The sequence below is a fragment of the Mobula birostris genome, chromosome 12 (assembly GCF_030028105.1).
Source record: "Mobula birostris isolate sMobBir1 chromosome 12, sMobBir1.hap1, whole genome shotgun sequence".
NCBI classification, from domain to species: Eukaryota; Metazoa; Chordata; class Chondrichthyes; order Myliobatiformes; family Myliobatidae; genus Mobula; species Mobula birostris.
Genome location: NC_092381.1, coordinates 115,268,856 through 115,292,909, shown reverse-complemented (window position 1 = coordinate 115,292,909; position 24,054 = coordinate 115,268,856). Strand labels below are relative to the sequence as shown.

Below are 24,054 nucleotides of genomic sequence, written 5' to 3'. Positions count from 1 at the left end.
TTGTGTGCGTTACTCTGGATTTTTAGCATCTGTAGACTACCTCATGTTTACAAGTTGCTAATTTACCTGTTTCCTTTCCCTCTGCCTGGAAGCCCCAGTGCTCCCTGCTTCTGACATTGGACCTGGCTTCACATAACCACAGTGCTCGGTGGAGATTTTATCAGGGCCGATAAGAAGGAATTGATTGAACATTCTCGTCTTTTGCAAACTTATGGTATTCTCAGAAAGGATGCTGAAAATATGAAATAACTGAAACTTCAAACTTTTCTCCACAGATCGATGCCAACCTCATGATTTATAACTTATCAACACAGTATTCAAACATTAGATGTGTGTGGGCATTCGATGTCCAGACCACACCAATCTTTGGCTCAATTGCAGAGACCCATTACAGAGACTTGGCTGGCACCAGGGCAGGAATGGATTCTCAATATTCCTGGATTTCAATGCTTTAAAAGGGATAGAGAGGGGGGAGGAGGGGTGGCATTACTGGTCAGGGATACTATTACAGCTACAGAAAGGGTGGGTAATGTAGCAGGATCCTCTTTTGAGTCAATATGGGTGGAAGTCAGGAACAGGAAGGGAGCAGTTACTCTACTGGGAGTATTCTATAGGCCCCCTGGTAGCAGCAGAGATACAGAGGAGCAGATTGGGAGGCAGATTTTGGAAAGGTGCAACAATAACAGGGTTGTTATCATGGGTGACTTTAACTTCCCTAATATTGATTGGCACCTGATTAGTTCCAACGATTTAGACGGAGCAGAGTTTGTTAAGCGTGTCCAGGACAGATTCCTGTCACAGTATGTTGACAGGCCGACTAGGGGGAATGCCATACTAGATCTATAGATCTCTCAGTGGGTGAGCATCTGGGGGACAGTGACCACCGCTCCCTGGTCTTTAACATTATCATGGAAAAGGATAGAATCAGAGAGGACAGGAAAAGTTTTAGTTGGGGAAGGGCAAATTATGAGGCTATAAGGCTAGAACTTCCGGGTGTGAATTGGGATGATGTTTTTACAGGGAAATGTACTATGGACATGTGGTCGATGTTTAGAGATCTCTTGCGGGATGTTAGGGATAAATTTGTCCCAGTGAGGAAGGTAAAGAATGGTAGAGTGAAGGAACCATGGGTGACAAGTGTTACGTACCCCGTAACTGGGTTGCCAAACTAGCAGAAATGGACCACTTAGTTGGAGTCTGGATTACTGGAACTAAGAAAATTTTTTTAAAGAAATAAGTAACACAGTACTCTAATCATAAGGATATAAATGCAACAGGTTAGTAATGATAAAACACATATGTACACAGAACTAGGATAATAGGAATCAATCAAGCTCTATTGCAGTCTAGGGGTAAAATGATCAGTCTCAAGTAACGCAGAGTTCAGTTCAGCTGAGTACAGTTCGCAGCAATCGCTGTTGTGCCGTTGGAGAGAGAGAGAGAGCGAATATGCAAATTTTCGATTCAAACAGACCTTTGATGTTCCTCGCAGTTAGCTTTCGGGCGAGCCCTTTTACTGTCTTCGGAGGTCACCGACTGTGACCCCTCCGTTCCGGATACGATCGTTCTTCCGCGGTGAACCCGGCACCCAGGCAAGGGCGGACACACACACCAGGTTCCCGCCGATTGTACCTTTTCACCCTGTGCGTCTATGGTCGGTCCCGCGACCAGACCTCCAAACTCCTACCAACTTGTGGGGGCACACCGCACTTCCAGGGTCTCGTGATCTCGTGGTGTCTGTCATGTCTTAGCGAACTTGTTCCTTTTATCCCCCTGCTGGGGTATCGCCTGTGCATCAAACTTCAAACAGTTCAGGTTCAAAGCAACTGGTCTGTCAATACTCGGAACTATGTCTCTTTTCGTTAATCTCTCTTCTCTCTCATTAACATTTTGAACGCTTCTCTCTTTGTCTCTCTTATCTCTCTCATCAGCATCAATCTTCTGATAACTTGGTTTTTCGTCACACAAGTGAGGTGGAAAATCTAGTCAGGTGGAAGAAGGCAGCATACATGAGGTTTAGGAAACAAGGATCAGATGGGTCTATTGAGGAATATAGAGTAACAAGAAAGGAGCTTAAGAAGGGGTTGATAAGAGCAAGAAGGGGTCGTGAGAAGGCCTTGGTGAGTAGGATAAAGGAAAACCCCAAGGCACTCTTCAATTATGTGAAGAACAAAAGGATGACAGGAGTGAAGGTAGGACTGTGGAGAAAGGGAGTTTGTGGAGTGCCTCCAAGGTGGATTCTTAGAGCAGCTTGTACTGGAACCTACCAGGGAGAAGGCAATTCTGGATTTAGTGTTGTGTAATGAACCGGATTTGATAAGGGAACTTGAGGTAAAGGAGCCATTAGGAGGTAGTGACCATAATATGATAAGTTTTAATCTACAATTTGAGAAGGAGAAGGGAAAATCGGAAGTGTCAGTATTGCAGTTGAACAAAGGGGACTGTGGAGCCATGAGGAAGGAGCTGGCCAAAGTTGACTGGAAAGATACCCTAGCAGGGATGATAGTAGAAAACAATGGCAGGTATTTCTGGGAATAATACAGAAGCTGCAGGATCAGTTCATTCCAAAGAGGAAGAAAGATTCTAAGAGGAGTAAGGGGTGACCGTGGCTGACAAGGGAAGTCAAGGACAATATAAAAATAAAAGAGAAGTATAACATAGCAAAGATGAGTGGGAAGCCAGAGGATTGGGAAACTTTTAAAGAGCAACTGAGGATAACTAAAAAGGCAATATGGGGAGAAAAGATAAGATACGAAGGCAAGCTAGCCAAGATTACAAAGGAGCTTTATATTCTTCGGGTATGTGAAGAGGAAAAAATTAGTTAAGGCCAAAGTTGGGCACTTGAAGACAGAAATGGGTGAATTTATTATGGGGGAACAAGGAAATGGCAGACGAGTTGAAAAGGTACTTTGGATCTGTGTTCACTAGGGAAGACACAAATAATCTCCCAGATGTAATTGTGGCCGGAGGTTCACTATCAGGCAGAAAATGGTGTTGGATAGACTGATGGGACTGAAGGCTGATAAATCCCCAGGGCCTGATGTTCTGCACCCCAGGGTACTTAAGGAGGTGGCTCTAGAAATCGTGGACGCAATGGTAGTTATTTTCCAATGTTCAGGATCAGTTCTTGAGGACTGGAGGGTAGCTAATGTTATCCCACTTTTATGAAAGGAGGGAGAGAGAAAGCAGGGAATTATAGGCCAGTTAGCCTGACATCAGTGGCAGGGAAGATGCTGGAGTCAATTATAAAGGATGAAATAGCGGCACATTTGGATAGCAGTAACAGGATCGGTCTGAGTCAGCATGGATTTACGAAGGGGAAATCACGCTTGACTAATCTTCTGGAATTTTTTGAGGATGTAACTATGAAAATGGACAAGGGAGAGCCAGTGGATGTAGTGTACCTGAACTTTCAGAAAGCCTTTGATAAGGTCCCACATAGGAGATTAGTGGGCAAAATTGGAGCACATGGTATTGGGGGTAGGGTACTGATATGGTTAGAAAATTGGTTGGCAGACAGGAAATAAAGAGTAGGGATTAACAGGTCCTTTTCAGAATGGCAGGCGGTGACTAGTGGGGTACTGCAAGGCTCGGTGCTGGGACCGCAGCTATTTACAATATACACTAACGATTTAGATGACGGTATTAAAAGTAACATTAGCAAATTTGCAGATGACACAAAGCTGAGTGGCAGTGTGAAATGTGCGGAGGATGTTGAGATAATGCAGGATGACTTGGACAGGTTGGCTGTCTGGGCAGATGCAGTTTAATGTGGATAAATGTGAGTTATCCACTTTGGTGGCAAGAACAGGAAGGCAGATTACTATTTGAATGGTGTCAAGTTAAGAAAAGGGGAAGTACAATGAGATCTTGGTGTCCTTGTTCGTCAGTCACTGAAAGTAAACATGCAGTTACAGTGGGCAGTGAAGAAAGCTAATGGCATGTTGGCCTTCATAACAAGGGGAGTTGAGTATAGGAGCAGAGAGGTCCTTCTGCAGTTGTACAGGGCCCTGGTGAGAGCACACCTGGAGTATTGTGTACAGTTTTGGTCTCCAAATTTGAGGAAGGACATTCTTGCTATTGAGGGAGTGCCGCGGAGGTTCATGAGGTTAATTCCCGGGGTGGTGGGACTGTCATATGTTCAAAGGTTGGCACGACTGGGCTTGTATACACCGGAATTTAGAAGGATGAGAGGGGATCTGATTGAAACATGTAAGATTATTAAGGGATTGGACACGCTAGAGGCAGGAAACATGTTTCCGATATGGAGGAGTCCAGAACCAGAGGCCACAATTTGAGAATAAGGGGTAGGTCATTTAGAACGGAGTTGAGGAAAAACTTTTTCACCCAGAGAGTTGTGGATCTGTGGAATGCTCTGCCGCAGAAGGCAGTGGAGGCCAATTCTCTGGATGCTTTCAAGAAAGAGTTAGATAGAGCTGGGGAGAAGGCAGGAATGGGGTACTGATTATGGATGATCAGCCATGATCACAGTGAATGGCGGTGCTGGCTCAAAGGGTTGAATAGCCTACTCCTGCACCTATTGTCTATTGACTGATTAGAGATAAAGGTGGGAGGATGTGCCTGGAGGCTGTGGAAGTGAGCGAGGTCCTAGATAAATACTTCTCTTCAGTATTCACCAATGAGAGGGAACTTGATGATGGTGAGGACAATATGAGTGAGGTTGATGTTCTGGAGCATGTTGATATTAAGGGAGAGGAGGTGCTGGAGTTGTTAAAATACATTAGGACGGATAAGTCCCTGGGGCCTGACAGAATATTCCCCAGGCTGCTTCACGAGGTGAGGAAAGAGATTGCTGAGCCTCTGGCTAGGATCTTTATGTCCTCGTTGTCCACGGGAATGGTACTGGAGGATTGGAAGGAGGCAAATGTTGTCCCCTTGTTCAAAAAAGGTAGTAGGGATAGTCTGGGTAATTTTAGACCAGTGAGCCTTACATCTGTGGTGGGAAAGCTGTTGGAAAAGATTCTTCGAGATAGGATCTATGAGCATTTAGAGAATCATGGTCTGATCAGGGACAGTCAACATGGCTTTGTGAAGGGCAGATCATGTCTAACAAGCCTGATAGAGTTCTTTGAGGAGGTGACCAGGCATGTAGATGAGGGTAGTGCAGTGGATGTGATCTATATGGATTTTAGTAAGGCATTTGAAAGGTTCCACACGGTAGGCTTATTCAGAAAGTCAGAAGGCATGGGATCCAGGGAAGTTTGGCCAGGTGGATTCAGAATTGACTACCCTGCAGAAGGCAGAGGGTCATGGTGGAGGGAGTACATTCGGATTGGAGGGTTGTGACTAGTGGTGTCCCACAAGGATCAGTTCTGGGACCTCTACTTTTCGTGATTTTTACTAGCGGCCTGGATGTAGGGGTAGAAGGGTGGGTTGGCAAGTTTGCAGACGACACAAAGGTTGGTGGTGTTGTAGGTAGTGTGGAGGATTGTCAAAGATTGCAGAGAGACATTGATAGGATGCAGAAGTGGGCTGAGAAGTGGCAGATGGAGTTCAACCCAGAGAAGTGTGAGGTGGTACACTTTGGAAGGACAAATTCCAAGGCAGAGTACAAAGTAAATGGCAGGATACTTGGTAGTGTGGAGGAGCAGAGGGATCTGGGGGTACATGTCCACAGGTCCCTGAAAGTTACCTCACAGGTGGATAGGGTAGTTAAGAAAGCTTATGGGGTGTTAGCTTTCATAAGTCGAGGGATAGAGTTTAAGAGTCGCAATGTTGGAAGGACAAACCAAGGTAGAACATACAGGGTTAATGGTAAGGCACTGAGGAGTACAGTAGAACAGAGGGATCTGGGAATACAGATACAGAATTCCCTAAAAGTGGCGTCACAGGTAGATAGGGTCGTAAAGAGAGCTTTTGGTACACTGGCCTTTATTAATCAAAGTATTGAGTATAAGAGCTGGAATGTTATGATGGGGTTGTATAAGGCACTGGTGAGGCCGAATCTGGAGTATTGTGTTCAGTTTTAGTCACCAAATTACAGGAAGGATATAAATAAGGTTGAAAGAGTGCAGAGAAGGTTTACAAGGATGTTGCCAGGACTTGAGAAACTCAGTTACAGAGAAAGGTTGAATAGGTTAGGACTTTATTCCCTGGAGCGTAGAAGAATGAGGGGAGATTTGATACAGGTATATAAAATTATGATGGGTATAGATAGAGTGAATGCAAGCAGGCTTTTTCCACAGAGGCAAGGGGAGAAAAAAACCAGAGGACATGGGTTAAGGGTGAGGGGGGAAAAGTTTAAAGGGAACATTAGGGGGGACTTCTTCACACAGAGAGTGGTGGGAGTATGGAATGAGCTGCCAGATGAGGTGGTAAATGTGGGTTCTTTTTTAACATTTAAGAATAAATTGGACAGATACATGGATGGGAGGTGTATGGAGGGATATGGTCCGTGTACAGGTCAGTGGGACTAGGCAGAAAATGGTTCGGCATGGCCAAGAAGGGCCAATAGGCCTGTTTCTGTGCTGTAGTTTCTATGGTTTCTATGTGATGATGCAGCTCTATAAAACTCTGGTTAGGCCACACTTGGAGTACTGTGCCCAGTTCTGGTCGCCTCACTATAGGAAGGATGTGGAAGTATTGGAAAGGGTACAGAGGAGATTCACCAGGATGCTGCCGCCTGGTTTAGAGAGTATGCATTATGATCAGAGATTAAGGGAGCTAGGGCTTTACTCTTTGGAGAGAAAAAGGATGAGAGGAGACATGATAGAGGCATACAAGATATTAAGAGGAATGGATAGAGTGGATAGCCAGCGCCTCTTCCCCAGGGCACCACTGCTCAATACAAGAGGACATGGCTTTAAGGTAAGCGGTGGGAAGTTCAAGGGGGATATTAGAGGAAGGTTTTTTACTCAGAGAGTGGTTGGTGCGTGGAGTGCACTGCCTGAGTCAGTGGTGGAGGCAGATACACTACTGAAATTTAAGAGACTACTAGACAGGTATATGGAGGAATTTAAGGTGGGGGGGGTATATGGGAGGCAGGGTTTGAAGGTTGCACAATATTGTGGGCCGAAGGGCCTGTACTGTGCTGTACTATTCTATGTTCTATGTTTCTATTAAGTTACCACATAGTGCTCTACTGCCAAAAGTACAGTACTGAGATTAGTCAGCCAGTGCCAACTGATTTGGTAACTGAGACCAAAAGCAAAATAAAATGAACTGTTAGAGGGACTCACGAGCCAGGCAGCATCTGTGAAGTGAAATGGGTCACCTATTGTTTCCCGTCAAGATTTTCATTTGGACTGTAAAAGTGGAGCCATCCCACTTATTTCCCTGTAACCTATTCTCGTGTGCATGCCCACGCCAAATTTCCTGTCACCCACCTGCACAATAACCTAGTAACCCTCAAGCTAGCACACCTTTGTGATCGGAAGGAGACCCACACAGTTACAGGGAGAGAGCAAACCCCACGCAAACAGCACCAAAGATCAGCGTCGAACCCTGGTTGTTGGAGCTGTAGTTCAGCAGCACTACCTGCTGAGGCAGCATTGCTGACCACTCATTTCAGGGGTAACTTGGGCTGATCAGGAAATACAATCCAATGGCAAGCACATTAAATCCTTGAATTCTCCCCCCATATCTTGTTTGATAAGTTTATTGTCCACTATGGTTCATAATAATATACTGGAGCAGTGTTAGGCCATTTGGCCCAACACATCTGTTCGGTCATTCCATCATGGTTGACTTATTTTTCCTCTCAAGGCCATTCTCCTGCATTCTTCCTGTAACCTTTGACACCCCTACTGATTAAGAACCCAGTAACCTCTGCTTTAAATGTACCCAATGACTTGGTCTCCATAGTTGTCTGTTGCAATGAATTCCACAGATTCACCACCCTGGCTAAAAAAAAATTCCTCTTCATCTCTGTTTTAAAGGAACATCCTTTTATTCTGAGGCTGTACCCTCTAGTCCTAGACTCCAACTATTTGAAACATCCTCTCCATCCCATGATCCTCTCATATCCCCCTTGCCAATCACCTGTCCAGCTCTTGGCTCCATCCCTCCCCCTCCTGTCTTCTCCTATCATTTCGGATCCCCCCCTCCCCCTCACACTTTCAAATCTCTTACTGGCTCTTCTTTCAGTTAGCCCTGACGAAGAATCTCGGCCTGAAACGTCGACTGTACCTCTTCCTAGAGATGCTGCTTGGCCTGCTGCGTTCACCAGCAACTTTGATGTTTGTTGCTGCCCTTTCAGTGTTCAGTAGGTTTGAATGAGATCCCCACCCACCACCTTATTCTTGTAAAACAGTGAGTACAGGCCCAGGGCCATCAAATGCTCCTCATACATTAACTGTTACATTCCCAGGATCATTTGCGTAGCAGTTAGTATAATGCCTTACAGTGCCAAAAATTGTGATCGGGGTTCAATTCCCGCCACTTCTGTAAGGAGTCCATGACTGAGTGAGTTTTCTCCGGATGCTCCAGTTTCCTCCCTCATTCCAAAGACACACAGACATAAAGATTAGGGTTAGTGAGTTGTGAGCTTGCTATGTTGGCGCTGGAATTGTGGCAACACTTATGGGCTGCCCCCAGCAGATCCTCTGACTATGTTGGTCGTTAGCACAAATGACACATTTCACTGCATGTTTTGATGTATATATGACAAATAAAGCTAATCTTTTAAAAAATAATTTCTTCTCTACCCTGACCAATGCCAACACACCCCTTTTAAGATATGGGGCTCCTCAGAACTGCTCACAATACTAGCTGGAACCGGTTGGAAAATGGTTCTGTTCATCTTCAGTTTGCATGTAGGATTTATCTGCAGTATCTGAAACCTACTGTGTGACTGATCAATACCAATGTTGCACTGAACCTATCATGAGATGGCAGCCTGCCTGCCAACATATACATATTCCTTTTTGTTGATATCCTGCTCTTCCCTGTTACAGACCAGCTGCCTGCAGTACCTGGATGCGAGGAACACGCCGCTGCTCGATCACTCTGCGCCTTTTGTGGCTCGCGCGTTGCGGATCAGCAGCAGCCTCGTAGTACTTCATTTGGAGAATGCCAGCTTATCCGGCCGACCGCTCATGCTCCTGGGTAAGATGCCAAATCTAGCCACGGGTCATAGCAGGGGTGGGGTTCTGTCCTCCTGTGTTTTAAAGAAGAAAAGATAAACTGAGGTAATAGCTGAATGAGATGGAGGGGTTGCAGGGATTTATCAGGATGTCACCTGATTAGAGAGCATGTCTTAGGAAGATAGGGCTATTCTCTTTGGAGTGAAGGAGGATGAGAGGTGACTTGATAGAGGCGTACAAGATGATAAGAGGCATAAATTGAGTGGGCAGAAAGAGACGTTTTCCCAGGATGGAAATGGCTGTTATGATAGAGCATAACTTTAAGGTGATTGGAGGAAAGTATAGTGGAGCTATCAGAGGTAAGTTTCTTTACACAGAGAGTGGTGGGTGCGTGGAACTGCCAGGGATGGTGAGAGAGGCAGATACATTAGGGACACTTAAGAAACTCTTAGATAGGCACCGGGATGATAGAAAAATGGGGAAGGATTAGTTTGTTCTTAGAGTAGGGTAAAGGGTTGGCACAGCATTGTGGCCTAAAGGGCCTATATTGTGCTGTACTTTTCTTTGTTCTATGAATAAACTCTGCATGCAGAAAGCAGATACCTCGAAAGTTAAGTCTGGATACCTTGACTCAAAAGGCAGATCAGTGAAATGAGCCTGTCACAGGGCAGAGCACCATTGGTATATGAATACTACACAAGACTGTAAGACATGGGAGCAGAATTAGGCCATTCAGTCCATCAAGTCTGCTCCACCGTTTGAGCATGACTGATTTATTACCCCTCTTCTCCCTGTAACCTTTGAAGCCTTACTATCAGGAACCTAAAAAGCTCTTTAAATATACCCATTGACTTGGCCTCCACAGCCGTCTGTGGCAATAAATTCCACAGGTTCACCGACCCCTGGCTAAAGGAATTCCTCCTCATCTCTGTTCTAAAGGGTCGTCCTCATATTCTGAGGCTGTGCCCTCTGGTCTTAGACTCTCCCACTATCTTACGATGTGCCTGCTCTTCCTCCTAACAGCAACTGCCCTGAAGATGAACATGACGCTGCGAGAGCTCTTCCTGGCAGACAACAAGCTGAATGGACTCCAGGACGCGGCTCAGCTGGGGAATTTGCTGAAGTTCAACTGCACCATCCAGCTAATGGATCTGCGCAACAATCACATTCTGGACTCAGGTACACAGCACAGATTGTGTGTCGCACCTTGATCTCTGGACAGCGCTAAGTCTCTCAGTACAGTCAGTGGCCACTCCTATAGCTAATAAAGTGGTCACTGAATATGTGTCTGTGGTTGTCTGCTGCTGTAGCCCATCCACATCAAGGTTCAATGTGTTGTGCATTCGGAGATGCTCTTCTGCACACCAATGTTGTAGTGTGTGGTTCTTTCAGTCTCTGTCACCTTCCTGGTCAGCTTGACCAATCTAGCCATTCTCCTCTGATCTCTCATTAATGAGGTGTTTTCACCCACAGAACTGCCACTCACTGGCTGTTTTTTTTTTGGTTTTCATACCATTCTCTGTAAACTCTAGAGACTGTTGTGTGTGAAAATTCCAGAATATCAGCAGTTTCTGAGAAACTCAAACCACCCTGTCTGGTACCAGCAATCATTCCATGGTCAAAGTCACTTAGATCCCATTTCTTCCCCATTCTAGTATTTGGTTGGAATGATAACTGAACCTCATGAGCATGTCTGCATGTTTATATGCATTGAATTGCTGTCACATGATTGGCTGATTAGATATTTGCATTAACGAGCAGATGTACAGGTGTACCTAATAAAATGGCCAGATGCGCAATGTTGCAACGTAGGTTTACGATGTAACCAATGGACTACCGAAAGATAATTGCACAGGAGGTGCTCTGTCTGTCCAAAGTCCTTTTCCCAGTTGTATATTGGATTGAAAGGAAGAGCCCCCAAGAAATAGCATGGGAACGTTTGTAGAGCTTCAAAGTTCAAATTAAATTTATTATCAAAGTACATGTATGTCACTATATACAATCCTGAGATTCAACATCTTGCAGGCATACTCAATAAATCCATACAATAATAATCGTAATGGAAATAATGAAAGACCACACCAATTTGGGTGTTCAAAACCAGTGTACAAGGGACAGCAAACTGCAAAGACAAAGAGGAAGAAAGAAAGAAACAAACAAACAAACAAGCTATAAGTATTGAGAACATGAGATGAAAAGTCCTTGAAAGTGAGTCCATTGGTTGTGGGAATATTTCAGTGATGGGCCGAGTGAAGTTGGTTTAAGAGTCTGATGGTTGTGGGGTAATAACTGTTTCTGAACCTGGTGGTGTGGGACCTGAGGCTCATTGTGGTGAGTGAAGTTATCCACACTGGTTCAGGAGCCTGATGGTTGTGGGGTAATAACTGTTCCTGAACCCGGTGGTGTGGGACCTGAGGCTCATTGTGGTGAGTGAAGTTATCCACACTGGTTCAGGACCCTGATGGTTGAGGGGTAATAACTGTTTCTGAACCTGGTGGTGTGGGACCTGAGGCTCATTGTGCTGAGTGAAGTTATCCACACTGGTTCAGGACTCTGATGGTTGTGGGGTAATAACTGTTCCTGAACCTGGTGGTGTGGGACTTGAGGCTCATTGTGGTGAGTGAAGTTATCCACACTGGTTCAGGAGCCTGATGGTTGAGGGGTAATAACTGTTCCTGAACCTGGTGGTGCAAGTCCTGAGCCTCCTGTACTTTGCCGATGGCAGCAGCAAGAAGTGAGCACATCCTGGGTGGTTGGGGTCCTTGATGATGGATTGGGCTGAATCCACTACTTTTTGTAGTATTTTTCATTCAAAGACACTGGCGTGTCCATACCAGGGCATGATGTAGCCAGTCAATATATACTCCACTACACAACTGGAGAAGTTTGTAATTTAGAGGTCACCCGGAGTCTTTGTAAACTCCCGAGGAAGAAGAGCCGCTGCCCTTGTACAAATTTATTCATGGGTAGTGGCCCCTATTACTTTTTTTTTGGATTCAAGGTAGGAGAGTGAGAAGGTGTATATAAACTGACATAGGTGAAACCAGGTGAAGGGGAAAGTGGGTGGCTGGGGGAGAGGAGATTAAGTAAGAAGCTGGAAGGTGACAGGTGGAAAAGGTAAAGGGGTGAAGAAGAAAATATTTGACGAGAGGAGAGTGGACCATAGAAGAAAGGGAGGGAAGAGGGGAACGAGAGGGAAGTGAAGGGCAGGTGAGGAGATGGGGGGGGGGGAGCCAAAATGGGGTAAAGCAAAAGGGAGAAGGAGGGAGGGGGAGAAATTACTTGAAGTTAGAGGTTAGACTGGAGGCTATCCAGATTGAATACTGTATGATTTGTTGCCCCTGCAACTTGACTTTGGCCTCCTCGTGGCAGAGGATGCCATGGACTGATATGTCAGAATCGAAATGGGTGGCCATCGGGTGATCCTGCCTTTTGCGGCAAGCAGAGTGAAGATTCTCGACAAAGCTGTACTCCCCCTCCCCCCAATCTACATCAGATCTGACTGATGAAGAGGAGGCCACACTGGGACCACCAGATGACCTGCAATTGAAGTGATGTCCCACCTGGCAACTCTGTTTAGGGCCCTGAAGGGTGATGAGGGAGGAAACGTAGAGGCAGGTGAATGCCTGCAGGAAAATTAATCTAAGGGTTGTATATGTTGACATATATGCACTTTGATGATAAATTTACTTTAAACTTTGAGGAGGGAAATGAGCAAGGAGGGACGAGTGGACAAGGGAGTCACATAGAAATCGATCCCTACAGGAAGTGGGTTCGGAGGGAAGGGAAAGATCTGCTTAGTGGTAGCATCCTGTTGGAGATGGTGGAAGTTACGGAGAGTGATGTGCTGGATATGGTGTGTCTCTGGGCCAGGCAGGAGTCCACAGCTCCTGTTTAGCTCTGATGCAAAGTGCATTTATGTAGATTACCTTCAGCTATGTGGACACCTTCTTGTGATTAAAATTACCAGTGCATTATATGACTCGTCCTGATTAAGGGTCTATCTGAAACGTTGGCTATTGACTCTTTTCCATAGGTTCTGTGTGGCCTGCTGAGTTCCTGGAGCATTTTGCATGTGTTGCAGTACATTATATATTTGCCATTTGGATTTGGCTCCAAAGATTGGCCTGGAAGGCATATCCACAAAAATAAACTCTTGTCTTCAGGAATAAAGGGAACAACCAAAGGTGAATAAAAATCAGCATAGTTTGACTGCACTGTGCTTTATTCCCAGGTTTGGCATACATATCCGATGGGTTGAAGGAGCAGAGACAGGGTCTGGTTACGTTGGTTTTGTGGAACAATCAGTTAACCCACAATGGAATGACCTATTTGGCAGCTGCCCTGGTGAGTTAAATGACCAACGCTATAAACTATATCCCTTCACTCTTATCTCTCCTTGCATTGAGCAAACTGTACACCACTGTGGGCATGAGTGACTTCCTGTTATTTCATTTCGGTTCCTTGACTGATAGAGAATGTATGCAGTATACAACCTGAAATTTGTACTCCTCGCAAACATTCATGAAACAGGGCCCCATAGAATGAATGATAGAACATCAAAGTCCTGAAGCTCCCTACCTCCACAAAAGCATCAACCTCGCTCCCCCCACTGGCGCCAGCTGAAGTACCAACCCCATCCACCCACCACCATGCAAGCAACAGCAAAATCCTCCCCCCCCCCCCCCCCCCAGAGACCTTGATCCATCAAAACTACAGTCCATAACCCAGCACTTCGGAATCTCGGACAGGCGCTCTCTCCAGCGACGGAGATGTCGCTCCTATCACAACGAAAGCAGAGACCAGCAATTCTGATGTTACAGTTTTCCACATCGCTTCTCCAAGTCCCCCCAGCTTGAGATGTAATTGCCCTATTTAATATCAAACCAGTCTCTGACCTCCTCTTGTGCCAAGAAGAATCCACCATCAGGGTGGAGAAGCAACACGTTATCTGGGTAGCCTCCAACCTGATAGATAGATAGATAGATAGATAGATATACTTTATTGATCCCGAGGGAAATTGGGTTTCGTTACAGCCGTACCAACCAAGAATAGAGCGTAAATATAGCAATACAAAAACCACAAACAATCAAACAACAAAATGCAAACTATGCCAGGTGGAAAATAAGTCCAGGACCAGTCTATTGGCTCAGGGAGCCTGACCCTCCACGGGTGGAGCTGCAAGTTCGAATATCGATTGGCATGAATATCGATTTTTTTTTTTTCTCCCACCACTCCCAACCCACTCCTCTCTTCCTCTATTCCCCACTCTGAACTTTTACCTCTCCTCATCTGCCTATCAGCTCCCCCCGGTGCCCCTCCTCCTTCCCTTTCTCCCATGATTCACTTTCCTCTCATCAAATTCCTTCTTCTCCAGCCCTTTACCTTTCCTACACACCTGGCTTCACCTTTCATCTTCCAGCCATCCTCCTTCACCTCTCCCACCTTTTTATTCTGGCATCCTCCCCCTTCCTTTTCATTCCTAAAGAAACGTCGACTGTTTATTCATTTTCATAGATGCTGCCTGACCTCCTGTGATCCTCCACCATTTTGTGTGTGTTCCTCTGGACTTCCAGCATCTGCAGCCTTCCTTGTGTTGATAATATCAATATGAACTTCAAGAAAGTTTTTACAATCTTTGACTGGGTGAGAGCAGCTTCAAGTATACGCAAGAAGCTCGATGCCATACGAGACCTTGCAGCGTGCTTGCCAGGAAACCCATCATTCACTCAGTCCGCCACCTTCACAGAGTAGTGACAGCAGTGTGTACCATCTATAGGATGCTCCGCAGCAGAATCAGAATAGCCTTTAATATCACCAGCATATATAGTGAAATTTGTTGACGTTACAGCAGCAGTGCATTGCAATACATGATAATAGGGAGAAAAACTGTGAATGTGTGTATATATACTTACGTGTGTGTGTGTGTGTACATATGTATATAGTAAAGTAAGTAGTGTAAAATTAGAAATTAAAAGAAGTAGTGAGGTAGCGTTCACGGATTCAATGTCCATTCAGAAAACGGATGGCAGAGGGGAGGAAGCTGTTCCTGAATCGCTGAATGTGTGCCTTCAGGCTTTTGTACCTCCTTCCTGATGGTAGCAATGAGAAGAAGGCATGATCTGGATGTTGTGGCTAATCTAAATTCTTAATCTGCCCATTAAGCCATTGAGGTTCAGGGCAGCCATGAAAGTCCGCCATCTTTGGTGGCGTTCACGGCTTCCGTGTCAGTAGCCTCCTCTCGGTTTGCTGTCAGTCACGCAAGTGCTGGGTGGAGACTCAGGAATACCGTCGCCCGCAGATGTAGAATCCTTCATTGCTGTTTCTGTAACAATTTTGTTTGACCAGTCAAGGTTGTTAGATCTGGGCTGAGCTCCTGAACCTGGAGGACCAGTGGACTATTCTTAGTCTTCCCTCTACCCTTTGACCTATTTGGCATGGGTGACCCTACCAGGAGCCAAAGCATAAAGCCCTGACCCCAGCCAACATAGCTCTCTGGATCATTGAAGCACACAAACCACCAAACCACAACAAGGATGTGGTCCTCTTGGGATAATTTAATGGCATAATTTTAAGGTGATTGGAGGAAAGTATAGGAGTGTTGTCAGAGATAAGTATTTTTACACAGTGAGAGGAGGGTGTGTGGATTGCCCTGCGAAGAGTGGTAATAGGTACAAGAGGGACACTTAAGAGACACTCAGATAAGTACATTGATGAAAGAAAAAAATGGAGGGCTATGTAGGAAGGATTGGTTAGATTAATCATAGAGCAGGTTAAAAGATTAGCACAATATTGTGGGCCGAAGGGTCTGCTGTAACATTCTATGTTCATGTTAATGCCAGTAAACTTTCATTGAATTACTGAATTTCAGACTATTTTCTGTACTTTTAATTAACTCCCGACAGGGAAAGTTTTCTTTCTAATGTCAACAATCTGATTAAAGTTGAATTTGAACAGATTCTTTTTCCTTCCTCTTTCCCTTCAGCCCTACACGTTGAGTTTGGAGACGTTAAATCTCGGTCACAATGCTATAGGGAATGAAGGCGTGCATAAATTAAAAGATGGGCTGATTGCAAATCGATCAGTTCTGCGATTAGGATTGGCGTCTACAAAGCTCACCTGTGAAGGTACGTGCCAAAGGACAGTCTGTTCTTGTGAGCCCTGCTGATCATACATGTGACTGGAAAATTAGGTCAGTGGTTACTTACATCAGATTCAATGGTTTAAGGTCAATTCCTATGGTGGGAGAGTGTAAGACCAGAGGACATAGTCTCAGAATAGAAGGGCATCCTTTTAGAATGGAGCTGAGGAGGAATTTCTATAGCCAGAGGGTGGTGAATCTGTGGAATTCATTGGGTATATTTAAGGCAGAGGTTGATAGATTTTTGATTACTCAAGGCATGGAGGGATATGAGAAGAAGGCAGGAGACTAGGGCCGAGAGGGGAAAATGGATCAGCCATGATGAAATGGCGGTGCAGGCTCAGTGGGCCAAATGGCCTAATTCTGCTCCCATATCTTAAGATCTAATTTCTGATGAAGTCATTTGATGGGTAAGTTGATGATGGCTGATGTACAGGAGTGTCCTAGGTTTTCTGATTCGTGTTTTAGTGCCAGATTCACTTATCGTATGTACGTTGAAACAACCTAAGGATGTGCTGGGGGATGCCGTACATTTCATCATCAATGTAGCATATCCAGATTGTTCAGTAGTACAACAGCAAAGCAAGCCCCCTTTCCTTCCTGCCATCCACCTACCCACTTACAATAACAGGGAGTCCTTCAACCCCAAGACAGGCCACCTCTTGAGGCCTGTCCACATTAACTTAAAGAGATTTAAAGGGAAGCTCCAGGGGGCATAAAAAGTTTAAGGTGACTGGAGGAAAGTATATGGGGGATATCAGAGCTAATTTTTTTCTTTGCACACCATGAGTGGTGAGTGCATGGAACGTCCTGCCAGGGATGCTGCTAGAGGCAGATACATTAGGGACAGTTTAAAAAAAAAACTCCTTTAGATAGGCACATGGATGATAGAAAAATTGAGGGCTCTATAGGAAGGAAGGGTTAGATTGATATTGGAGTAAGTAAATGGTGGATACAATATTGTGGGCCAAAGGGCCAGTAATGTGCTGTGTTCTGCGTTTTTGCTGGAGCTCCTTTACTATGGAAAAGGAACTGAGATTCCAGTTGAAATGTTATCTGGTTAGGATAGCATTGAGCTCAGGGCTGACACTCTCCCGGGTCACAGAGTCCAGTGACACTCTGGGGCAAAATATCACTGATTGCTCAGGTGATATCCACATCAGCAACAGTGGCACCGAGCTGCAGCTCCTCAGAGACCGTGTTAAGGGACTGGAGAGGCAACTTGATAGCCTTCAGCTCATAAGGGAGAATGAGGAGGTAACAGATAGGAGCGACAGGGAGGTAGTCACCCCTAAGGAGGCAGGACCTGGATGACTGTTAGGACAGGAGAAAGGGAATGAAATAGGATAAGATAAAACTTTATTTATCCTGAAGGAAATTATTGTTGCAAAGTTGCCTAGTCAGAAATATATACTTTGAAATACAAAATATTTCAGGCTTTCAAAGCTTGCAGAGAGATTTAGGCCAGTTAGAAGAGTTGGCTGAAAGATGGCAGATGGAGTTTAATGCTGATAAATGTGAGGTGCTACATTTTGGTAGGGCTAATCAAAATAGGACATACATGGTAAATGGTAGGGCATTGAAGAATGCAGTAGAACAGAGGGATCTAGGAATAATGGTGCATAGTTCCCTGAAGGTGGAATCTCATGTGGATAGGGTGGTGAAGAAAGCTTTTGGTTTGCTGGCCTTTATAAATCAGAGCATTGAGTGTAGGAGTTGGGATGTAATGTTGAATTTGTATAAGGCATTGGTGAGGCCAAATTTGGAGTATTGTGTACAGTTTTGGTCATCGAATTATAGGAAAGATGTCAACAAATTAGAGAGAGTACAGAGAAGATTTACTAGAATGTTACCTGGGTTTCATCACCTAAGTTACAGAGAAACGTTGAACAAGTTGGGTCTTTATTCTTTGGAGCGTAGAAGGTTGAGGGGGGACTCGTATTTAAAATTATGAGGGGTTAGATAGAGTTGACGTGAATAGGCTTTTTCCATTGAGAGTGGGGGGAGATTCAAACAAGAGGGCATGAGTGGAGAGTTAAAGGGCAAAAGTTTAGGGGTAACATGAGGGGGACCTTCTTTACTCAGAGAGTGGTAGCTGTGTGGAACGAGCTTCCAGCAGAAATGGTTGAGGCAGGTTCGATGTTGTTGTTTTAAGTTAAATTGGACAGCTATATGGACAGGAAAGGAATGGAGGGTTATGGGCTGAGTGCAGGTCGGTGGGACTAGGTGAGAGTAAGAGTTCGGCACGGACTAGAAGGGCCGAGATGGCCTGTTTCTGTAATGTAATTGTTATATGGTTAAATGCAAGCATTAGGGTACAAAAACAATACAAAATATGGCATTAAAAATTAATAGTACAAAATACAGCTGTGCATTGAAACCATATAGTTATATACTTAAGGAGGAGGAGTTGTAGAGTCTACAAATGTTTCAAAGGTACATTTAATGTCAGAGAAATGTATACAATATACATCCTGAAATTATTCTTTTTCGCAACCATCCACAAAAACAGTGCCCCAAAGAACGAATGACAAACGTTTGAACCCCAAAGCTCCCCCCACCCACACATAAACAGCAGCAAAACAACGATCCCCCTCCCCCATCAGCAAAAAAAGCATCAGCGCCCGCTACCAAACATTCAAGCGTGCAGCAAAGCATCAATAAAGACACAGACTTGCAGTACCCCAAAGACTACTCATTCACCTGGTAATTTGACATCCCACAGGCTCTCTCTCTCCCTTGTAAGGGAAAACGAGATGTCTCTGTTTCACAGTGAGAGGGGAGACATAATAAACAACTCACTGATTTACGATGTTAAAAGTCTGTTGCATCGCTTTTTCTGAGCTCTGTGCCCAAAGAACTCGGGTCTTTGGGCACACAACCAGCAGCCAGCTTGCTGCTTTCGATCTTCCGTGTACTCCCGCGACGTATCAGGTAGCGGTACCGACCTTGAGTCCGCTCACCCGAACCCTGAAGGCGCGCTAATCTTCTTGGCCACGTCCTCGCTATATCAAATAGTGGCCAGTCGTGAGACCCCGAGAGCGGGTCCCATTCCCACAAAGAACCAAAGTCAGTGTGTAACTCCAGGTCAGGGTCTTCAAAAGAACCCTGAAAGGGAAAAATAGAGATATTGAAGATAGAAATAGCCACAGGGATCTTCTGTGGCATTCAGTGGTGCACCTCGGTAGAGTTGGTCAGTGCAGAGTTCCCCTGTGGCCATTCCCCTCAATAATAAGTATACTGCTTTGGATATTGTTGATGGCGGGAGCGACCTACAGGGGGAAGCTGCTGCGACACGATCTCTGTCACTGACTCTCTCTCTCTGTGGCTCAGAAGCATGGGGGGGAAGAGGACTCCAGTAGTGACACACACAGAAGTTCTGGAGGAACTCAGCAGGCCAGGCAGCGTCTGTGGAAAAGAGTAAACAGTTGATGTTTCAGGCCAAGTCCCTTGATCCAGATTCTTTTCCATAACTGCTGCCTGGCCTGGTGAGTTCCTCCAGCATTTTGTGTGTGTTCTGATTTCCATTGTCTGAAGATTATATTGTCCTTCTGCAGTATTGATAAGGGGATTCCATAATTTGAAGAGGAGACAGCAGATTCTGTGGACATGAAAGGGACACCCAGATGGTATGTTGCTTCCTAAGTGCCAGGGTCAGGGATATATCTGGTCAGGTCTACAGCATTCTAAAGGAAGGGGGCTAACACACAGAAGTCGTAGTACATATTGGAACCAGTGACATAGATAGGAAAAGGGAGGAGGTCTTGAAAAGAGAATGTAGGGAGTTGGGTAGAAAGCTGAAAAGCAAGACCGCCAGGGTGGTAATCTCTGGATTGCTGCCTGTGCCACACACCAGTCAGTGTTAGAATAAGATGATCTGGCAGATGAATGTGTAATGGGGGGCCAAAATCGAAAAGGGTGATGAATGCAGGACTGAAGGTGTTATATTTGAATGCAGACAGTATATGGAAAAAGTTAGATGAGGTTTTAGTGCAGTTAGAGATTGGCAGGTATGATGTTGTGGGCATCGCTGAGTCGTGGCTGAAAGAAGGTCATAATTGGAAGTTTAACATCCAAAGACAGCCAAGTAGGCAGAGGTAGTGGTGGTAGCAACATTGGTGAAAATTGGAATCAAATCCTAAGAAAGGGGTGACGTAGGATCAGAAGATGTAGAATCCTTGTGGCTGGAGTTAAGGAACTGCAAGGGTAAAAAGACATTGATGGGAATTATATACAGGTCTCTGAACAGTAACCTACAAATTACCACGGGAGATAGAAAAGGCCTGTGAAGGAGGCAATGGGGCAATAGTCATGGGGGATTTCAACATGCCGATAGATTTAGGAAAATCAGGTTGGTGCTGCATCCCGAGAGGTATTTGTACAATGCATAGGAGATGGCTTTTTAGAGCACCTTATAATTAAACGGACTTGGGGAATGGCAATTCTGGATTGGGTGTTATGTAATGACCCAGATTTGATTAGCGATCTCAAGGTAAAGGAACCCTTAGGAAGCCATGATCATAATGTGATAGAATTCATTCTGCAGTTTGAGAGGGAAAAGCTAAAGTCAGATTTATCAGTATTATAGTGGATTAAAGGGAATTACAGAGGCATGAGTGAGAAGCTGGCCAAAGTTGAATGGAAGGGGACACTAGCAGGGAAGACCACAGCACTTGTTGGAGTTTCTGAGGCAATTGTGCAGGAAAGATACATCCCAAAGGTGAAGAAGTAGTCTGAAGAGAGGATGAGGCAACCATGGGTGACAAAGAAAGTCAAAGACAGCATAAAAGCAAAAGGGAGGGCATATAATTTAGCAAAAATTAGTGGGAACTCAGAGGATTAGACAGCTTTTAAGCACCAACAAGGCAATTTAGAAAAAGTAATAAAGAGAGAAAAGATGAAATATGAAGACGAGCTAGCCAATAGTATCAAAGAGGATGCCAAAAATGTTTTCGGATATATAAAGAGTGAAAGAGAGATTGGACCACTGGAAAATGATGCTGGGGAGGTAGCAATGGAGGACAATGAAATGGTGGACAAACTTTATAAGCATCTTGCATCAGTCTTCACTGTGGAAGACACCAGCAGAATGACAGAAATGTGAGAGTGTCAGGGGGCACCAGCTGAGTATCATTGCTATTACTAAGGAGAAGGTGCTTGGGAAGTTGAATAGTCTGAAGCTGGGTGGACTACATCCCAGGGGTCTGAAAGAAGTAGCTGAAAAGATTGTGGAGGCATTAGTAATGATCTTTCAAGAATCACTATATTCTTGAACGTTTTCAGAGGACTGGAAAATTGCAAGTGTCACTCCACTCCTTAAGAAGGGAGGGAAGCAGAAGAAAGGAAATTATAAGCCAGTTAGTCTATATTCAATGGTTGGGAGGATATTGGAATCTATTATTAAGGATGAGATTTCAGGGTACTTGGAGGCACATGTCAAAATAGGCTAATTTCAACACATTAAAAATTGCTGGTGGACGACCGAGACCCTTCAGGTCCTGATGAAGGGTCTCGGCCCGGAACGTCAACTGTACCTCTTCCTATAGATGCTGCCTGGTCTGCTGCGTCCACCAACAATTTTTATGTGCGTTGCTTGGAATTCCAGCATCTGCAGATTTCCTCATGTTTGTGTAATTTCAACAGGGGTTCCTTGAGGGAAAACCTTGCCTGACAAAGCTGTTGGAATTCTTGGAGGAAATGGCAGGCAGGATAGACAAAAGAGGGTCAGTGGGTGTTGTTTACTTGGATTTTCAGAAGGCCTTTGCCAAGGTGCCACACATGAGGCTATGTAACAAGATAAGTTACTTAACTCAATCCACAAGGATTTAGCATCTTCCAAATCTATGTGTCATATCTATCTACTGATTTGATGCCATTCTTTACCAGCAGAGCCACACCAGCCCCTCTGCCGACCTTCCTATCCCTCCAATACAACATGTAACTCTGGACATTCAACTCCCAACTACAACCATCCTTCAGCCGCGATTCAGTGATGGTCACAACATCATACCTGAATATCTGTAAAAGTTCAAAGATTCAAGTGTCCAATTTAATGTCAGAGAAGTGTATACAATATACATCCTGAAATGCTTTTTCTTTGCAACCATCCACAAAAACAGAGGAGTGCCTTATAGAGTGAACGACAGTTAAATGTTAGAACCCCAAAGTACCCTCCCCTCCCTCCTGCAGCAAGCAACAATCCCCCTTCGAAAAAAAAGCATTGGCACCCGCCACCAAGCACTCAAGCATGAGCAAAGTAACAACAAAGACACAGACTTGCAGTTACCCCAAAGACTCCGCCCGGTATACGACATACCGCAGGCTCTCTCTCTGTCCCTGATAAGGGAGAAAGAGGTGTCTCGGTTTTCCCAGCGAGCGGGGTGACATAACAAACAACTGGCTGGTTTACGATGTTAAAAGTCCGTTACATTGGTGTTTTTTTTTTTTAGCTCTGTGCCCAAAGATCTCTAAGATCTTGGGTCTCTGGGCACACAGCCATAGATACTTTGATTCCTCCGACAACACACGGGTCTCCTGCCGTGACACCAACCCTCGATCCGCCCGTCTCCAGAGCCCCAAAATCCTAGGCTTCCAAATCTGAGCCAGACTCTTCGTCTGAGCCCCTGGTGTGCCGAACAACAACGACTGGTTGTGAAACCCTGAGAGTGGGTCCTATTCCCACAAAGAACCAAAGTCAACTTGTATCTCCAGGTCAGGGTCTTCAAAAGAACCCTGAAAGGGAAAAATAAAGATATTAAAGATGGAAGCAGAGCTGTTTCCAAAGGTGCAAGCAGAGGAGTCGCAGTTTAGTGCCATCATTACTCTGCTCTGCCGCCAGACTCAAAGTACAACAAGATCATCCACCTTATTTCTTATACTCCATGCATTGAGGTATAACTCTTTTTTCTGCATTTGCTACCCTTTTTGATTCTGCATCCCTAATGCACTGATACTCACCCTGCTGGCTGCAATTTTGTCCTATCATCTGCCTGCCCTTCCTGATAGTCTGACTGCATGCTTTCTTTGCTTTTTTACCATCTGTCCTATCCTGAGTCCCTTCACTCTGGTTCCCATCCTCCTGCCAAATTAGTTTAAACCCTGACCAACAGCTCTAACAACCCTGCCTACAAGATATAGATGCAACCTGCCCCTTTTGTACAACTCAGACCTTCCCTCTGAAGAAATCCCAATAATCCAAGAACCTGAAGCCCTGCCCCCATACCAGCTTCTCAGCCACACATTTATCTGCCAGATCTTTGTACCCTGGAGGTCCTGCTTCTCAGTTTTCTGCCTAGCTCTCTAAATTCTCCGTTCAGGACCTCATTGCTTTTCCTTCCCATGTCATTGGTACTAATATGTACCAAGACATCTGGCTGCTCTCCCTCCCTCTTCAAAATGCTGTGGATGCGATCCGAGACATCCTGACCCTGGCGCCTGGGAGGCAACATACCATCTGGGTGTCCTGTTCACGCCCACGGAATCTGCTGTCTGTTCCTCTGACTATTGAGTCCTTTATCGCTACCACTCTCGCCTTCTCCCTCTTTCCCTTCTGCACCACTGACCCATCCTCAGTGCCAGAAACCTGGTTTCTGGAATTGAAAGATAAAGAAGTGCAGGAAGGTGCTGGAATCATGATCTTATCCTTTAGCACCCATTCTAGACTCTATTGCATCTGCTCTGAAAACACTGAATTCTCAACGTGCTGTGCCAAAGCAAACACTGCTGCTGTTTGACTATCAAGCTTGCTGATGTGAACTGGGGCGATCGTTCAGTATATTGTCTTGGCTGTATTATTTTTGGGCTAAGAATTCAGAGGAAAGAAAGTTCACTCAGATTCCTAATCCCATTTTGCTTTCCTCTTGGAAGTGT

At 45.0% G+C, this 24,054-nt stretch overlaps 1 protein-coding gene across 1 annotated transcript in view; it reads left to right on the top strand.

Moving 5' to 3' along the window:
• ppp1r37 (protein phosphatase 1, regulatory subunit 37) overlaps positions 1 to 24,054 on the top strand; it is a 150,866-nt gene that overhangs the window by 92,261 nt on the left and 34,551 nt on the right. The window contains exons 6-9 of the mRNA XM_072274543.1: positions 8,916 to 9,066; positions 10,068 to 10,223; positions 13,279 to 13,391; positions 16,030 to 16,171. Of these exons, the coding sequence (XP_072130644.1) occupies positions 8,916 to 9,066; positions 10,068 to 10,223; positions 13,279 to 13,391; positions 16,030 to 16,171 (562 nt within the window). The remainder of the gene's footprint in view (positions 1 to 8,915; positions 9,067 to 10,067; positions 10,224 to 13,278; positions 13,392 to 16,029; positions 16,172 to 24,054) is intronic.